At 35.4% G+C, this 18,668-nt stretch overlaps 1 protein-coding gene across 4 annotated transcripts in view; it reads right to left on the bottom strand.

The window, feature by feature from the left end:
- The window catches only part of LOC150094880 (diphthine methyltransferase), a 154,600-nt gene that overhangs the window by 2,844 nt on the left and 133,088 nt on the right, over positions 1–18,668 (bottom strand). For all 4 annotated transcript variants that reach the window (XM_090411429.1, XM_090411431.1, XM_090411430.1 and 1 more), the window contains exons 6-7: positions 4,783–4,848; positions 635–804 (exon numbers count right to left, since the gene is read on the bottom strand). In XM_090411429.1, coding sequence (XP_090267555.1) covers positions 635–804; positions 4,783–4,848 — 236 coding nt within the window. The remainder of the gene's footprint in view (positions 1–634; positions 805–4,782; positions 4,849–18,668) is intronic.

The raw sequence follows: 18,668 nt of genomic DNA, 5'->3' as shown, positions 1-18,668 counted from the left end.
TCTATAACAAGTCCCACTAATTCCACTTCCTCCTGTCTAATCATCACTGATATTACACCTCTCCGAGACCTAAATGTCACCCCCACATCCTTGACTATCTAATACAAAGAGATTAATTCTTTCACATTACTGTTTCTGGACTCTCAGATTTCACAATGATGATGTGGTAATAAGCTCAGAGGCAGAGAAGGAGTAACTACTCTTTCCTCTAAAAAATCTGAATAGAAAGAAACCTAAAAGAGTCACCAAAAGATACATCTCTATAATCAGATTGCAGACATAAGCTTATAAATGAAAATTTGATTAAGATATACATGATAGTGGAGGAGTGAAATGCATTTTCGGATAAGGTATGTATAACAGGAAAATAAACGTGTATTGAAGACGTGAAGGGAACATATAAAAATAGAACGAAGGATATGAAGTGGTTTCCTTTATGGTGGAGACAGTTGCTCATGAAGGGTTGAATATTTTTAAAATGGCTTGATTACAGATCTCTCTCTCAATATTTCAGTGTACCCTTAACCATAATAATTCTTTACTATAGCTACTAGTTCATAAAAATAAATTATGAGTAACTTTTTTCACTGAGTAAATAGTGTATTTTGCCTGTAATATGAAGTTTTCAACAAACCTTTACAGGAAACATCCAGTATATTAAAACCATTATGCATGCAAGCTGCAACGATGTAATTTTCCATATATGGATGCCATTTAAGTCTCCAGATACCACCTCCCACAGAAATATCTGCTAATGGTTGATGCATTTGTCTCGTATCCCACAGCATAACCATCTCATCATAGCTGCAAAAAATAAATTAATTAAAATACATTATTTTTATTATATTAATTTTCAAATTACTGAGTCTAGTTTGGTTGTAATGAACTAGAATCATTCAATCACAGATCATGAAAAAAAAAAGCGACTGTATGCGTAGCTACTACAACAATAGAACTTATAAGCAAAAACAGCCTGCAAAATTATAGTCTCCATAGTGGCAACTCTCCTGAAAGGCTATATTAGGTGACCTTGGCTGAGAAGATTGTACTGTGGAGGATGACTGGATTAAAAGATCAGCACTCTATTTATATAAGGAGATTGGAGAACAGGATCAGTCTTCCAAATCTTTGAAAGCCCAAGACATCCATAATAATGAAGTTACTTAGGTTTAGAACTGCAGAAGATTCCCCCCCCCAACCAACCATATCCTATGTACCAAAAACAATACAATGGTCTGCAAAACCAGAGCAGTCATAATGCTAGTACATTCATGCATCAGAACTTACAATTGACAAACAAAAATACTGTGAGTGAATTGGAGATAGTGGAAATATTGCTGTATATAGAAAGAGGATTACTGTGGACTGCAGTTACATTAAGTAGGTGCTCTCCTGCAATGGGTCCCTGAAGTATGATATAATAATTTATTGTATATCTGAGCCCTATACATTCTCCTCTGTGATAATACCAATAGCACATTAGTAATATAGATGGACTAAACTACTTTTCAAAAATTTTTTAAAAAAGCACATGATTAGTGCTTAACTTTTCAGAAACCAAACTAACCTCCATAATTATTATTATTATATAGTATCTCCATGGAGTCCGGTGACTCATCATGGGAAACCCACACTAATGTTTATATACAGTGGTGAGCTATGGAAATTTTAACAAAGGGCTCACATTGTCAAGCTAATAAAAAAAAAAAAGCTGTATTTCACACAAAAACTTAATAATACAGCTTGTGTACAAATTCTAATCAAAAAGTATGAGGACAATCAACCTCTGAAGGCTATCATTTTTAAACAAATATTTCATGATCTAAACATGAAATATTTGCACCCAATCAACTGTGTTAATTTATCTTACATAAGAAAAACATTTTTTAACTATCAAAATATAATAAGAATGAAATCTTTTATAAAACATTTGATTGGCTACCAGAAGGGTAAAGATAGCGCATGTGCTTATTTTATTTTCGAACTTGGGCACATTCATTATAGAGGAGTTGAAACAATAATTCCAAATAATCTAGACACTGCCGAATAGATTGTTAAGTTACCGTATGAGTTTGTCGCTTAATATGTTTAAAGAAAACAATTTTTTTTTTTTTTTGAAAAAAAAAAGGAAGCAGAAGTTAAAATAAATATCTGAAGAATGAATCCTTTTTTGATCCTCTGACAATTATTTTGGAGGGAAACGATATTTCTATTTTACCGAAACATTTGATATTTAGGTTCTAGGATACCTGTCTTTGAGGATTTAATCCAGAGGAGCAATTTTTTTTTTTGCTCCTCTGGATTAGTTAGAGTAAATTGTTCTGGTTCAAAGTAAAAAAAAAAATTCACTCCCAGAAATAATGCTCCATCTGAAACACACACGTTTTTTATTTTTTAACAAAATCCGTGACAAAACACACGCATACAATGCTTATATTTTCTCTATAGATAAAAACTTTCTTTTATTTCCATTTTATATTTCAATAAATTTAAATTATCAATATTCTTTTTCCTTGTTAATAACAATAAATAAAGAAATACTATTTTTGCTTCACTATCATAATTCTTAAATTCCTGAATAGTCAATAAATAAAATATATGTTTTTTTTTTTGGTTCTTGTTTTCAAATTGTTTCATTCTTTCTTCAATAATGTTTGCATGGTTGAGTCTACATGCTCCTTTAAAAAGCTGCTCAACTTTAATTATTTTTAAAACTTTTTTTAAATACTGTTCTTGTAAGATTATTTAAATTAAGGGGATATTAAATCCCACATTATTTCAAAGCCGAATAAGAAACTCAAAGATAGGAATCAAACAGTTTCATGCCAAATATAGCAACTATAAAAGTTTTGGCAAATTGTAGCATAAGCTAAAGCACATAATTCAACACTAGGGCAACTTGCTGCAAAGGTGGGGAAAGTTCTGATCACTATTCTTAGTATTTCCCATAATGTAAACACATCTCCTAGGAGATGTATGATGCTATACATTATGGTGGACGGTCACTACCCAGACCGGTTTCAACCTTTATTGAGGTCCCATCAGTGAGTAGGTAGACCAGGTAATACTGAGGTTATAGCGAAAAGAACTTTTATACGTTGCTATCCGAGTTGTCAAAAAAAGGTGCACCCAGAAATTACTTAAAATAAAAGAGCCAATAGGCTTCAATTTGGCGATGTAACATTATTTAAATTAAGGGGATATTAAATCCCACATTATTTCAAAGCAGAATAAGAAACTCAAAAATAATCAGGAAGGTGGCAAACTATTCTGGATGCTATTGAAAAAGTGTGGCAATGGAGAAAAGAGTACTGTAAAAGGAATCAAAGATATCAATGATAAAGGTAACATGAAACTGAGGAAAAGGATATACTAGATGTCTGGAGTCATTACTGTGAAAGACTTAAATGAAACAAGTAGTGACAGAACTAGTAGAAAATTTTCAAGAGAAATGCCAACAGGAGTACATATCAATACTTGAGGTACTAAAAGCTGTCATAAACTTGAAATATGAAAAGGTAGGTGGAGTAAATTATCTGTAACCAGAAATGCTCATATATGGAGATATAAAATGTTTGCAGTGGCTACACTGCCTAATTCAGAGGGCCTGGTCAGAAGGTTGAATTAGAAATAACTGAAGTAGAGTTATATTATAATAATTGCTCACGGTTATCAGCATTCATACCATTATTGTAGTAAAATAAGTCCAAATGTGTCTTTGACTCCATGGGGTCTTGGGTAATAATAAAAAAAAATCTTTTACCATAGAGTAATTTAACACTGATAGATTCTATTCTTTAAAAATCAAAAGCATTACCAAAGTAAAAACAATATTATATTATAACACTAGGGGGGGCTACACCCCCTGGCACCTATGGTGCCAACCCCCAAGTTTCCGGACTGGTAGGCCAGTTCTCCTTGAATTCTGACGACTTGAAAGGGGTCCCCCCCCCGAGTTTCTGGGCTGGTAGGCCAATTCTTGAATTCTGATGACTCGAATTTTGAAGACTCGAAAGGGGGATTCCGTTCCCCTGGCACCTAACCCCTGAGTTCCGGACTGGTAGGCCAGTTCTCCTTGAATTCTGACTCTATAGGGGGAGGGTTCCCACCCCCACTGGCACCCAACCCCCGAGTTCCGGACTGGTAGGCCAGTTCTCCTTTAATTCTGATGACTCGAAAGGGGGGGGGGTTTCGCCCCCAGAGTTCCGGACTGGTAGGCCGGTTCTCCTTGAATTCTGATGACTCGACACTCAGGGTAGCCCAAGTTTCAAAACATGACATACAAACGTGACATAAAAAGGCTTATTTTATATATATATATGGGGTAGATTCAAATATAAGTTTAACTGAATTAACTGTGTATATATTTAATCTAAATCTTAATGCAGTATAATTTAGCTTTAGATTTGAGAACCATCTTTTCAGATACAAGGACAGACTTTTCATATAAAAAATTTAAATCAAATAATTACATATTATCCAATTTTTAACCAGCTAAAAACACCAGACAAACAAAAAATCATCTAAATAAGTCAAAATCATCATATTTGCACTTACTAGTATTTGCAGGCTTTCAGAAAAGGAATGAATTGCTTATGGATTACCAAATAAAGCAAAACCCAAATATTAAGTGAATGAATTTCTATTCTTTTTCTACACAATGTAAAATTTTGTCAGCTAAAACAAGAAATATATTCTTTAATTAAAAAATATATGAATAGAATTAAAAGCAAAATTATTTCAATTTTAATACAAAATGAAAAATTCATATTTATACTCTACCTTCCTGATACTAAGAGGAATTCTTTCTTTAAGTTTTTTCTGATACTAGTAACACCTGAAATATGTCTGTAAAATATGAAAATCCCAATCAATGCAGAAACCAGTCTAAAAGGCTCCGACTTAGAAATGAACCACATATAAAAAAAAGGGGTGAATATAGTTGACTTTCACTATAATGAATTTCTAGGGATCACAGGAATAATATGCTGTAGTAGATACTGTCCGACCACAGATCTGAGACCCCAGTCTGCAACTTGCCAAGAATCAATTCATGTTGAAGGGGAAAAAGAAATAAGCTGATGCACGAATTGGTCACCAACACGCAAAATCACGTGCTTTATACGTAAAATTTTCTAAGTATTATACAAGCAAAATAGTTAGTTACGTTAAAAACTACAATGTTCATAAAAGAAAAGTTAATTTTCCGACATGTAATAATAAACAACTCATCCGACAAGACTGATTAATTACATTATTATCGGAATGGATTCGCCTTCTTCTGACATGCGCAGAAGTGTTGAAGGGTCTCGTATCTGTGGGCATACATTAGTTTGCTGTAGCAAATTCCATTTAGAATGTGCTAATGCTAGGGAGCTTGGGATGAGACTTTCTGGTAATTTGTTATATGATAGTAAGAGTCAACTATGCTAAATACCTATTATTTTATACTAAGCAGGTGCCATACTGTTTACATTTAAATTAAAAATCTAGTTAATGAAAAAAATATACTAAAATCCAATTAATTAAAACTTTGAAAGAAATGCACTATCATACATAATAAATAAATATATATATATAAAAATTGAATAGGGTAAATTATACAAGTTATTGTTTTTGCATAAAAAAAAAGTCCTGACTGATGGAAATATGATAGCTGCAATATTATTATTATTTTAATTATAAAATGGTAATGCCTGGTATGGATAAATGAGCCTAGTCTTGGTTGGCATTTTGCCAACCAAGAGTGGCAGATATGAGCAGATCAGATTTGTGGACACCTTGAAGTTATCATTAACTCTTAACACTAACAGGAATGATGGCCCTCAAGGTGTCCAAAAATCTGATCTGGTCACATCAGCCACTCTTTGCTACAGGAATGGACTCTTAGCACATTAAAATTGGTGACTGAACTTACCATGAATGATCCCCTATCACAACTGAAACTCCACTTGTCTATATGTACATAAATTTTGGTGGAATTGTGAATTCTACCAAACACATTTCCATGCTAAACAGGACACTGCTAAGGTCAATAATGTCTTTATATCTAGTCTATGCTTTTTTATTTTTAATAATGCAGCTACCATATTTATAGAGTGAATTTGAAGGAAAGTGGGAATGGATTAAAGTTGATGGATTGCATTTGAATAGGTTTGGTGTTGGACATTTAAAAAGGCTATTGTTTTCTAAGAAGATACAAAATCAAGAAGTTAATGTAGCAAATGATCGGAGTCTATTTGTGAAGAAGAAGAATAGCACAGCTAAATAGATTGTATAACAGAAGAAGATGGATACAAGGTTGAAGATGTAGTTGCAGCAAATGGAATGCATAAAGGTGAGGATGAGACAGGTATAAATGGAAGTCAGGATCAGGGAAACAGGAATGGTCAGACAGAAGAGAGAAGTCTAGTATAGCAGATAGAATACAGGATGTTGGTGCTGGCAGAATGGCTTCAAAGACACAGAGATTGTTATGTTTGTACACAAATGTAAGGAGTATTTGAAATAAGTTAACACAGTTTGTGGCACTGATTGAGTCAGTATGCTCAAAGATAATTGGTATAAGTGAAATTTGGTTGTCTGAGGAGGATTTGATATTGGGAATAAAAATGGAAGGTTATATAATTTTCCAGGACGATAGTAAGATGAAAAGAGGAGGAGAGGGGGATTGCTGTCAATGATTGAAGAGGAATTATGTCCACAAGGTGTGGAAGTTGATAGTACATGCACAGATTTTGAATCTGTGCAGTTTGAATTTGAAATTGCGATGAAATGCAGAGAATAATGATTGTAAAATGTTTATGCAAATTGCTTGGGCATGTAAAAGGACGGTGATTTTGATGGGACACTTTAATTACAGGAATATAGAATGAAAGGAGGAAATTATGTATGGAAACAAGGAGAGAGAGTTAGTTGAATTTTTGAGAGTTAAATATCTTAAGCAACATGTGGCTTAAGCAAATAGAGGCTTTAATGTTTTAGATTTGGTGATAATTTCAAAACATCTAGTTGTTAATGAGGTATTAACACTGCCACCAGTTGGTGAGAGTGATCATGAGGTATACTTGTTTGGGAAGTGATGAAACAAGAAAAGATCATCATCATCATCAAATTCCTGCCATGTACCCTCAAGGGGTGTACAGGATATGATAGTACTACATGAAAAATTTACATCATTACTAACTTCCTATCTCCAATTTTCCTCCAGATCAGTCTGCTACTTGTCAAGACTCCAACATTACCAGATCTTATACTTCTATCATCTAAGGTACTTTGTACTGTATCAATCCACCAATATCTTGGTCTTCCTCTGGGTCGTTTTGCTGCCAATCTGGCAGAGAACACTTGTTTTCCTAATCTTTCTTCACCCATTCTGTTTAAGTAACCATACCACCTGAGATTAGCTCTGCTAACGCATTCCTGGATGCTGACAATGTCAAGTTCTTTCCTAATATCCTCGTTTTTAATATGATATTGCCATTGATACCATCTGTTCACCTCTAATCTTTCTCAGGACTCTCATATCTGCGGTCTCTAGTCTTTGATCAGGTGTTTTACTTCTGACCCAGCTCTCAGATCCATAAGTTAAAACTGGTTTGAACACACTTGTATACTAATTTACTGTTCTGACTAATTTCTCTCTTATTCCATATGAATTTATTCAATTGACTTCCCACCATACCAGCTTTGCTGATTCTGTTATCTATTTCTATATTTAATTTACCATCTTCAGTAAAAATCGTGCCTAAGTAGCTGAAATGTTTTACTTGTTCCATTCACAACACAGTTGACATTTTCAATGATTCTGCCTATTTTCATTGTCTTTGTCTTTTTATTGCTGACCTTCATACATATCTATTACAACAGCTATTCAATTTAATCAGAGAATCTTGCAGACTTGTAGCGGATTTATTTAGAAGTATAACATCATCTGCATAAAGTAAAGCGCTGACATTAACATCTCCAATTTTGATATCATGTTTAATACCACTTTCCTTCATAATGTGAGCCATATAGATAATAAATAACAGAGGGGATAATGTACATCCTTGTCTCACACCAGATTTAACATTAAACCATCTTCCTGTACTTCCTTCAATTCTAACTGCTGACTTACAACTCAAATAAAGACTAAGTATTGCTTGATATAATGCCCCATTGACACCATATAACTGCAGCATATTGAATAGCTTCTCTCTTGGCATCTTGTCATATGCCTTTTCCAAATCGACAAAACTTAAATACAGATCTTTGTTATATTCTCATGCTTTCTCGACTATTTGTCGTAAAGTGAAGATCTAATCCTGACAGCCTCTATTTGGCCTGAATCCAGCTTGTTCTTCACCAAGCTTTTGTTCCACAATTCTTCTTAACCGTTTCTCAAGTATACTTGCCAGGGAAATACCTCTGTAATTCTTACATTCAGTTTTATTTCCCTTTTTATATATGGGTACTATGAGAGCTCTACTCCAATCATCGGAAATTCGTCCCTCTGTCCAGGCTTTCTGAACTATGCAGTGCAGCCACTGTAAGACTCTTATACCACCATACTTCAGCATTTCTGGTCGAATATCATCTACTCCTGCTGCCTTTCCACATTTCAAGCCTTTGATGGCTTTTTCTACTTCAACTATGGATATGTATTCCTGACTGCATGCTTGGTCAGTGTTTTTTACCACTGTGCTGTCATCATTGCTTGTTTCATTTAGCAGTTTTTCAAAGTAATTACTCCATACTTCATGGATATCTTTTTCTCCTGTTTTCATGTCACCTTTATCATCTCTAACTCCTTTTACAGCACTCTTTCCTCCATTCCTAAGCTTCTTCAACAACCTCCAGAATATTTTGCCACCTTCTTGATATTTATTTTCTATATTCTTGCCATAGTCCTCCCATGACTTTTGTTTAGCTAGTTTTACACAGTGTTTACATTCTTGCATTTGTCTCTATATTCTCTAAGAGCACAAGCTGACTTATTTGACAGGAACATTTGATATGCTTTCTTCTTTTCCTTCCTATGTCCACCAGGGAGTTCTGAATTTTTTATCCTTGCAGACAACCTCACCACATGCCTCTCTGGCAGAATCAATCAATGTTTTCTTCAGAGCTTGCCACTGAATCTCCAAGGTTTGATTCCTGTTCTCAAACTCTTTCATTTTTTTCCCAATAATCTTTGTGTATTTTAGTCTACAGTTCACATCTGAGAGCTGCTCAACTTTTATTCACTTTAAAAACTTTCTTACATGTTATTCTTTTCGATATGAAACAACACACAACAACCAAATTGTATTGGTTAAAATGATGGTACAACATGACAAGAAAAGATTACTGCCAAAAATGGATATATGTGGAAGTATAAGGTGGGTGATTATGGAAAGCTCTGTAGTCAATTAGCTTTAATATGTCGGGTATGGAGACTTTTGAAGAGAAAGCCTTAAACTCTGCCCCACAAAAACCAACCATATGGCTTTGCTACATTGATGATGTGTTCGCTATTTGGCCACATAGCTCTGATACACTCCTCTCCTTCTTAACACACTTAAACAACCAACATCCCAGAATCATGTTCACCATGGAAAAAGAGGAAAACAACAGCCTCCCTTTCCCAGACACACTAGTCACCTGCCAGCCTGATGGAACCTTGGTTTTCTCAGTTTACAGAAAACCCACCCATACAGGCAGATACATTCACCAACAATTCCACTCCTCCTCACAACAATATGGAGTTATTATGACACTATACAACAGGGCTAAACTAATCTTTTCAAATGGCAATCCCGAACCACTGAACTAAATCACATCCTCAACACTTTCTCAGTCAATGGCTGCCCCCCCCCCCCCCAAAAAAAATCCAAAAAATATTGAAACCAGTAAACCATAACCCTTCCCCCCCCTCACAACAAGGATTACTTTAAATCCATCACCATTCCCTACATCCGAGGCACCTCAGAAAAAATTACCAAAATCTTAAAAAAAACATGATTTGACCTGTTGTTACAGACTATATAGAAAATTGGTATCCCTTATCCACTCCAACAAAGACTAACCACTTCCCCTAGCCCTACCTGGTGTATCCAAGTCCCTTGCAGCTATAAGGTGTCCTACTTTGGCCAAACAGGCAGGACAGCGAATATCAGAACACAAGGACTACATCCGTTTTCACCAGTATAGCCACTCTGGTCTTGCAGACCATGCTTTGGATACACACCACAGAATACGGTGAAAGAAAGCCACAATAATAAACCATAGCAGGTTCAAATTTGAAAGACTTTTCATGGAATCAGCCTCAGCCCTAAGAAACATGCCAAACCTCAACAAATTTGGTTGCATGAGACTGTCCCCAATTTGGGAGACCTTCAGCCAAACGGCCGAGAATACCTATGTAGCCTGCTAGGGGGCACCATCAGTACTTTTAGGGGAAACAATAGCTTCCTCCCTTCATTCTCATTTACTGTGTGTAGTGCATGCGTGCACGTGTCTTTATTTTAAGTACCTTCCTTTGAAGATGGCAACATGATGTTGCCGAAATATTGGAAATATATATTCAAGTTTAATTTAATTTATATTCTAATGTGCATTGTGAATTCCTTAAGTTAATTAAAAATCATGTATAACCAACGTATAAGCCTTCCTACGAGAATTAATATGTTGGGTAGATGAGCTGTGCAGAAAAGATGTTGACAGTGCATGGAAATTCATAGGGCAGTATCTAACAACAAGCAATGCATAACTGGGTTAGACAAGTAAATAGAGTAAGAGTGAAATGGATAAAAAATCAAACAAGCTATATTTGAAAAGAAAAGGTTATGGAGGAGGTATAAGATTCATGAAGAGTATAAGTGCAAGCTAGGAAGGTGACTAGCATGGTAAAGAAAAAAAAGGTGCAGTATGAGAGGAGATTGGCTGGTCAGGCCAATGTTAATTCAAGGGAGTTTTTCCACTATATGACAAGCAAGAGAAAGAATAATTATGGCAGGTTGACACTAGTGGATATTCATGGCAGTAGAGTGACCGTCGCAAAGAATATAGTGGGATTAGTGAACGAGCACTTTATCAGTATATATCATACTGGTGTAAATGATGCTGTTCAATATATAGAAGGGAGGCAAATATTAGGAGAATTGGAAGTGAAAGAATCTGAGGTGTATCAGTTGTTGATTGGGTTAATGTTAATAACGCTGTGGGAATGGATGACATATAACATATTCTGAAGGAATGTGCACTACAGTTAGCTATGCCCTTGACCTGGTTATTTAATGAAAGTCTTTCAATGGGTAGGGTTTCTAAGGAATGTAAAGAAGACAAAATAGTACCACTCCACAAGTATGGTTCTAGAACAAAAGTTTCCAATTATAGACCAGTCTGTATAACTGCAGTTGAAGTTAAGGTTTTGGAGAGATTGGTTAGGAAGAGAATATAGGATTGCATTGATGGACACGGCATTCTTTATGCTGGTCATCATGAATTTGTAAAAGGGAGATGTGGTTTTAGCAATTTATTTGAATTTTATGATAAGGTAACGAGTGTGTTAGATAAGGGAAAATCATGTAAAATGTTGTATAGAAGGAATTTAGAATAAAATTTCTTCTATACCGATTTTACTTGGGAAATGAAATCAATAAAATATACTTGTAATTTGATTAATACTTAACTGAAATTTGCTGTAATAAACCTGAAAAAAAAAATGTTAGAATAAATTGTAATAAGAAAACTGTACAAAGAAATAACTCAGACGGGATTAAAAATGTAAGACCTGACGCTATCACAACTCATGAAGGTCAACGAAGTACGGGGTTTCCTGCCTTAATTCAGCGAGCGCAGGGTGGTGGAGAAGACCCCTCCAACCAGGGTGGCGGAGAAGTAGGAGGTCCAAGGTCGGGAGAGCAGAATAAAAGGGGGAAGAATCGAGGCTTTTCTGTTCCGGTTCTCAGTTCCTGCTCTCGCTACAAGGAGTTACCAGTGTGTCCTTCAGTTCCAAAGATGGGGATCCACGTCCCACCAGCCGAAGCTTGAACCTCCTATCATCATTAGGATAGGAGGTAGTAATAGCAGTGACGGCCTATTCCAGATTTCCCACCGCTAAGTTCCTTGATGATCTCCACGTGTAAAATATCATCTATGTCATAACTAGTGCCCGTTTGTGGATTTTTTCAGAAAGAGGTACATGTCGACGATCTCTAGGATCTTGTGTAATGAACTGGATGACAAGGTAGCAAGTAAGATTTTTTTGTATAGGACTTTCCTAGATGTGAAACTTATGGCAAAGATTGCCGATTTTAATGTTTGTTAGCATAAAGAACAGTAGTAAAGTCGGTTTGTGAAGTAGTTTGCAGAGTTATGAGGAATCAGATAATGTTATATATTGAAGAGGGAATTGTATGTCAACATTTTAGTTAAGCTTAATATTATATATAGTCTGAGTTAAATTAATTAAAGTGTGTACAAGTCTGCTCCCATGTCTGATTTATTTGTGAGCATATTCGTTGCATTAGTCATCAAGCTAAAGAGAGAGAGATGTTTCATTAATCTGGTGGAGAAGCAGAAACATGAATTTATGTTGTTTCCATGTCAATTTTTTTGTGTGAATTAGAGCTAGATAAATTTTGTATGTGTAGTATTAACTTTTATATGTACCTAAATTTAGCATGAATAAATTGTTTCGTTTGTCAAATAACTTGCCTGATTCTGGCTTACTAATGCACTTCTTATAAAAAGATAGAACTTTAAAGTTTTAAAAGAGGTATGCCGTGAGTAGACATATCGATACAAAATTAATATCGGAAAAAACTCATGTACAAAGATTATTTAATAGTATAATTTTCGCCTGTGTCACAGGCATCTTCAATACATATTAAGCTCAAATTAAACTTCCAAAAAGTGCCACCTAAGTAGCTGGTGTAAGATAACGAAAAAGGTCAATAAATTTCCTAAAAAAAAAAAAAATCAATACAATAAAAAGTTAGGAAAGATTAGCTGATTTGTAAAGTACTATCTTCCATAAAGGAGACAGATGTAAGTTGTCGGATCTGTTTAAGTTAGGAGAATGAAGCAGAGTTTCACATGTTTCTTTATAAAGACGTTCCATGAGGAACCGACTTTTGTGAAGAACTCTTGTCTTTTTCCAATGAACTCTATGTCTAATGAAGATGGCATGTTCTGCAAGTCCAGACTTTTCAGGTTTAAAGTATTCAATATAATAAGATTGGTGTTCTTCTAGCCGAATAGAGGCAGATCTTCCCATTTGTCCGAAATAAGATAATCCACAAGAGCACGGAATCTGGTAGACACCTGGATGACTAAGATGTGGAAGCTTGTCCTTAGGAGAAGTGAGAAAGGTGGAGATTTTTCTACAATTTTCCTCCAAATCAATCTGTTACCTGTCAGGCTTCAACAATATCAGATCTTATATTTCTATCGTCTAAGGCACTTTGTACCATATCAATCCACCAATTTTTAGTGACGATTGTAAATTAAATATGGAAATAGACAACAGAATCAAGAAAGCTGGTATGGTAGGAAGTCAAATGAATAAATTAATATGGAATAAGAAAAAAATTAGCCAAAACAATAAATTAGCTGTATACAACACAGTCTTCAAGCCAATTTGAACTTATGGATCTGAGAGCTGGGTTAGAAATAAAACACTTGACCAAAGACTAGAGATCACAGATATGAGAGTCCTAGAAAGATTAGGGACATGAACAGATAGCATCAATGGCAATATCATATTAAAAACGAGGATATTAGGAAAGAACTTAGCACTGTTAGCAGAGCTAATCTTAGGTGGTATGGACAGAAATGAGAGAGGAAAGATTAGTAAAAGAAGTGTTCTCTGCCAAGTTGGCAGGAAAAAGACCCATAGGAAGGTGAAGGTATAGGTGGATTGATATGGTACAAAGTGCCTTAGATGATAGAAATATAAGATCTGATACTGTTGAAGCCTGACAGGTAACAGATTGATTTGGAGGAAAATTGTAGATAGGAAGTTAGTAATGATGTAAGTTTTTCATGTAGTACCATCATATCCTGTACAACCCTAGAGGGTACATGTCAGGAATTTGAGGATGATGATGAAAAATCTTTAGCCCACAATCATTCTTGTGTATTACATAGGTTTACAACGGGGGGGGGGTGCCTGTAAATTTTTAACAACTGACTTGATATTTAAAAAAAAAAAAAAGTAGAAAGAGATTCCATTATCAGCAAACATCCATTAATTTTGCCTGGCCTGCTTCTTCTCAGAGTAGTGACCTTATTAGAAATTCTAGAAATGAAAAATCCTTGATAGATGCCAAGCATGGGAATATCACTACATTATTAAGAAGCAGCCCAGGCAGAATTAAGCAGATGTTTGTTGAAAAATAATATTCCTGTAAAACTGTTAGCAGAGATAATACGAGCTACCACATAGTGAAAGAGACAGGGGAAAGGAAGCAGCTTCAAAGAATAGTGAAATGAAATAAAATTAAACTGAACTTGCCAAGAAATTATATAAAGGATTAAACAGGTGTAAGCAAAGTTTGCACGTGATGTATTTCTTCGCGACTAGGCTATTTGTATATAGTGGTTGATGACTTCACATCAGTTGCCTAGTATTCCATAATACAAAGCACACTTCCTTTCAGAAGTGTATATAGCTATGCATGAAATAAGCAGGTCTCAGCTGGATTTTCTGCATCACCACATATGTACTTATCACCCAAATATCAGTAGGCATTATGGATTGAAGTGCATGCCACTCTTATAGCAATTGTCAGTTGAACAACTGGTTTGCAATATTATTGAAAATATTGTGTCAAGTATATGTCAAGTCTGCTTTTCCCATATTTGATTCATAATTATATAATTTTGATGTTCTTTTCTTCATTTAGTTGCAGATCTACCAAAGAGTGGCAATATATCCTGTACACTTCTGATGCAATATTTAAACTGGCTTTTCTTATAAATCTCCTAAAGATGAAGTGCATTGGGTAGTACTGACAGTAGATGTTATACATATAATTTAGCAAAATATATTATTATTATTATTATTATTATTCCTGATACCTCCAAGGAGTCCGAAGACTCATCGCGGGAGGACATCTTCAACTATCTCTACACCTTACCTCTACTACGAATCAACGCCATCTACCGCCCACCTCCAACACCACCACAACTAGTAATTTTTGTCTGTAAATTGCGTGTGTTCTGAAGGGCCGATTTGTATGTATGCGGGATGAAAAACCCGAGTTTCCGGGAGAAAAAACCCTGCTACCTCCGTATGAGATCGGCTAACTCACCATCGATTGAAATCGACCAGATAAAGATTCCTCCCGTCGCGACGAGAATCGAACTTAGGCCTATTCCAATCGAAGGGCGCAATGTACCGTCGTTCTTCCAATTGCGCTACGGAGGCGCTTATATCACACATACCTTAACTCAACATTTCTTAAGTGATAAACTGAAATTAAATAATTCCAAACTTGGTTGGAATTAATTTAAAACTTTTAATATCCATGTCTTCATCTTAAAGAAAGTTAACTTAAAGAAACTACTTAAAGAAAGTTAACTCTAATCTAATTAAAAAAAAAAAAAAATTCCCACCTGACATTAATGCACATTTTTGATTAGTAATGCAATTAGAATATTTCATATGGCACAAAACTACCTCCAAATTGAAGGAATGGCTAGGTTCTCTCTCCTCTTCCATTCCAAAACTTATTTTATTTATTTAATATAGATGAAGACAAAACATAATGCTCTACCTCAATAAAATCCTGCCCTATGGATGATGCATGTGTTGTTTGGCTGCAAAGGACATGTTGTATATGTTTTTGTGCATTTAAATAGTGAACCCCCTAGAAAACATTTGCTTTAAAAACTGAAAACAACCAATTTACCATTCTTAGATACTTTAGTTACCAGACTTCCATATGGATCTATTTTATGCTACATAAAACCCACAGACATGTTAACAGATAATCTAAATTTAATATTAACCACACATCATCCTGCACAAATGTTCTAGCTCTCTCTCTCTCTGCACTGGCAGAGAGAGAGAGAAAGAGAGCTAGAACCATTTGCTCAAATGATATTATACTCCAAACAGAATTACAATATATCTTAATTTCACCATTAATATTTACAATTCCGAAAAACTAAAAATAAAACCTCCCAACTTATAATAAGCAAGCTAACAGGGACAATGAACAATAAATAGCAAAGTTTTTATAGTTAGAGCTACATGAAAAATTCAGAAACTCATAAGCATTAATGAAGAATGATTAGATCATTCCACAAAAGTAATAATTCCTTTCATTAGGGTAATATTTTAAAGAATACAAAAAATACTCAACAAATATCATTTCAGATCACTTATAAACGAATATTTAAATTGACTTCCCATATTTGCACTTCTACAGATGAAGACCACCCATTCTCAATACAAGGAGTGTAGATGATACATTGCCAATATAAACTTATTATGGATGATATGGTATATCCTTGAAGTGCTTTAGGGTGAAAGTCAAAGCTGTATTACTGAGAGGAGACTTCCACATAGCCTTTCAAGGAATGGAGAGAACTGACCAGGGCTTCTCACCTCATGTCTAATCCTCACCTTGTGGTGCATGCTATTAGATATCTACCTGGACACTGAATGAAGGAGGATGTGCTGGCAATTTGGGATTTAGCTGACCAAATTGTATTCTTATTGGCTTAAACCAATTGGCTTTAAACAAATAAAATGATGGTACAACATAACAGAATTTCATGCTGGCTAAGGAGTTGCCTAGTTAGACAAGGTCCCTGTTGTTTTCACTAGGGAAACTGTTTTTTAACAATATGGCACACATTTTGTTAAAAAAAATTGAGTGAGGGGAGAACATAATTTTTTTACATCGGTAGTAAGTAATGGTTTGCATAATTTTTCAAGCCTGGGCTTAAAGTACCATTTGGTTAAAATATTACACCCTCCATGGAGTCAGCAGAATTTTGGTGGGAGGTTCATTCAACAATTCTATCAGACTGAATCTTAAAATCCTTAACACTTCGTGCATTAACAACATATTCTGGTAATTAAAGATACTAAGAAAGTATATTCTTGGTTTAATCCTTTATCCAAGTGTAAACAAACAAGTTTGTGCCTGAACTATTTTCAGGACTGGGGACAACTCGTATAAAGAAGCTAATGACTTCACAGCACTTGCCTTTGTATCCCATAATGTAAAGCACATCCAGACTACCCAGATTGGTTTTGACCTTTACTGAGGTCTCGTCAGTGGGAGCCAGACCCAGAGGTGACACTAAGGTTGAAGTAATGCAGAAGTCATACTTTTATATACGAGTAGCTAAAAAGTCTGGATAGTGACCCTTCCTATAATGCATAATTATGGGAAGGGTCATAGCATTATACATGTCTGCAAGGAGATGTGCTTTGGATTATGGGATACTAAGGCAAGTAATGTGAAGTCATTAGCTTCTTTATATGAGTTGCCCCAGCCTGAAAATAGTTCAGTGCAAACCTGTTTGCTTACACTTGGACAAAGGATTAAACCAAGAATATAATTCCTTGGTATCTTTAATTTAAGATATAACCAAGTAGAAAAATTTGCAAAAAATATTCTGGTAATGCATTCCATTCACTGACAATTCTCCATGTAAAAAATCTACTCCTCACACCCCTCTTCATCACAGTCTTATATAACTTCCAGCGATGGCACCTGGTTTGGTAATGCATTTCATTCACTGACAATTCTCCATGTAAAAAATCACCACAGTTTTATATAACTTCCAGGGATGGCCCCTGGTTTCTGTCATCTCTTTTCCTCCTATCCACCAAACTCTGCAATCCACATTTCTTCAACCTCTCTCTCCATAGCCACATTCCATAGTCCTGATATTATCTTAGTCACTCTTCTCTGGATCCTCTCCAATGTTTCAACATCACATTGAAAATCAGGAGACCAAATTTGAGCCCAATAGTCCAAGCGAGATCTCACTAGTGCTTTATAGTGGTAGAACCGCCTCCTTATCCCAACATGTCAAAGTATAAGATGTCTTACCATAGCAACACTATGGTTTGCAGTCTTTTCAACACTTGTAATGTGCCCTCTAAACTTCAGTCTACCATCAACCATCACTCCCAAATCTCATCCACTTCTTGCAGTACAGTACCGTCAATATAGTACACAGCCTTATATTTCTGCACTCCAAAATGTATAACACCTTGCACTTACTAATATTAAAAGATATCCCCTCCACTCCTTTGCCCAAGAAAATATCTATTCAAATCTTCCTGAAGAAAATTAACATCTGCAGTGCTACTTGTAATTCTCAACAACTTTCAATCATCAGCAAACAGATGAAGATCCCCAGTCAGTCCATGTGATATATCATATTATTATTACACCTTCTATGAAGTAAGCAGACTCAGTGTGGAAAGTTCATTATTATTATTATTATTATTATTGTTCCGGGAAACTCCAAGGAGTCGACAGACTCATCGAGGGAGGCCCTAACATCATGTCAAGAACAACTATTCAACATTCACACAGTATCTATCATACCTTGCCTTGAACTCATTCACGGTCGTAGCACCCACAACAGACTCTGGAAGCTTATTCCACTCATTTACCACTCTCCAAGTAAAGAACCTAGCTCTAACACCCTTGTCAACCATGCACTTG

Source organism: Typopeltis vanoorti, chromosome 21 (genome assembly GCF_054136105.1).
Source record: "Typopeltis vanoorti isolate ZY-2024b chromosome 21, IOZ_Tvanoo_1.0, whole genome shotgun sequence".
NCBI lineage: Eukaryota > Metazoa > Arthropoda > Arachnida > Uropygi > Thelyphonidae > Typopeltis > Typopeltis vanoorti.
This window is presented reverse-complemented; position numbering and strand designations above follow the sequence as displayed.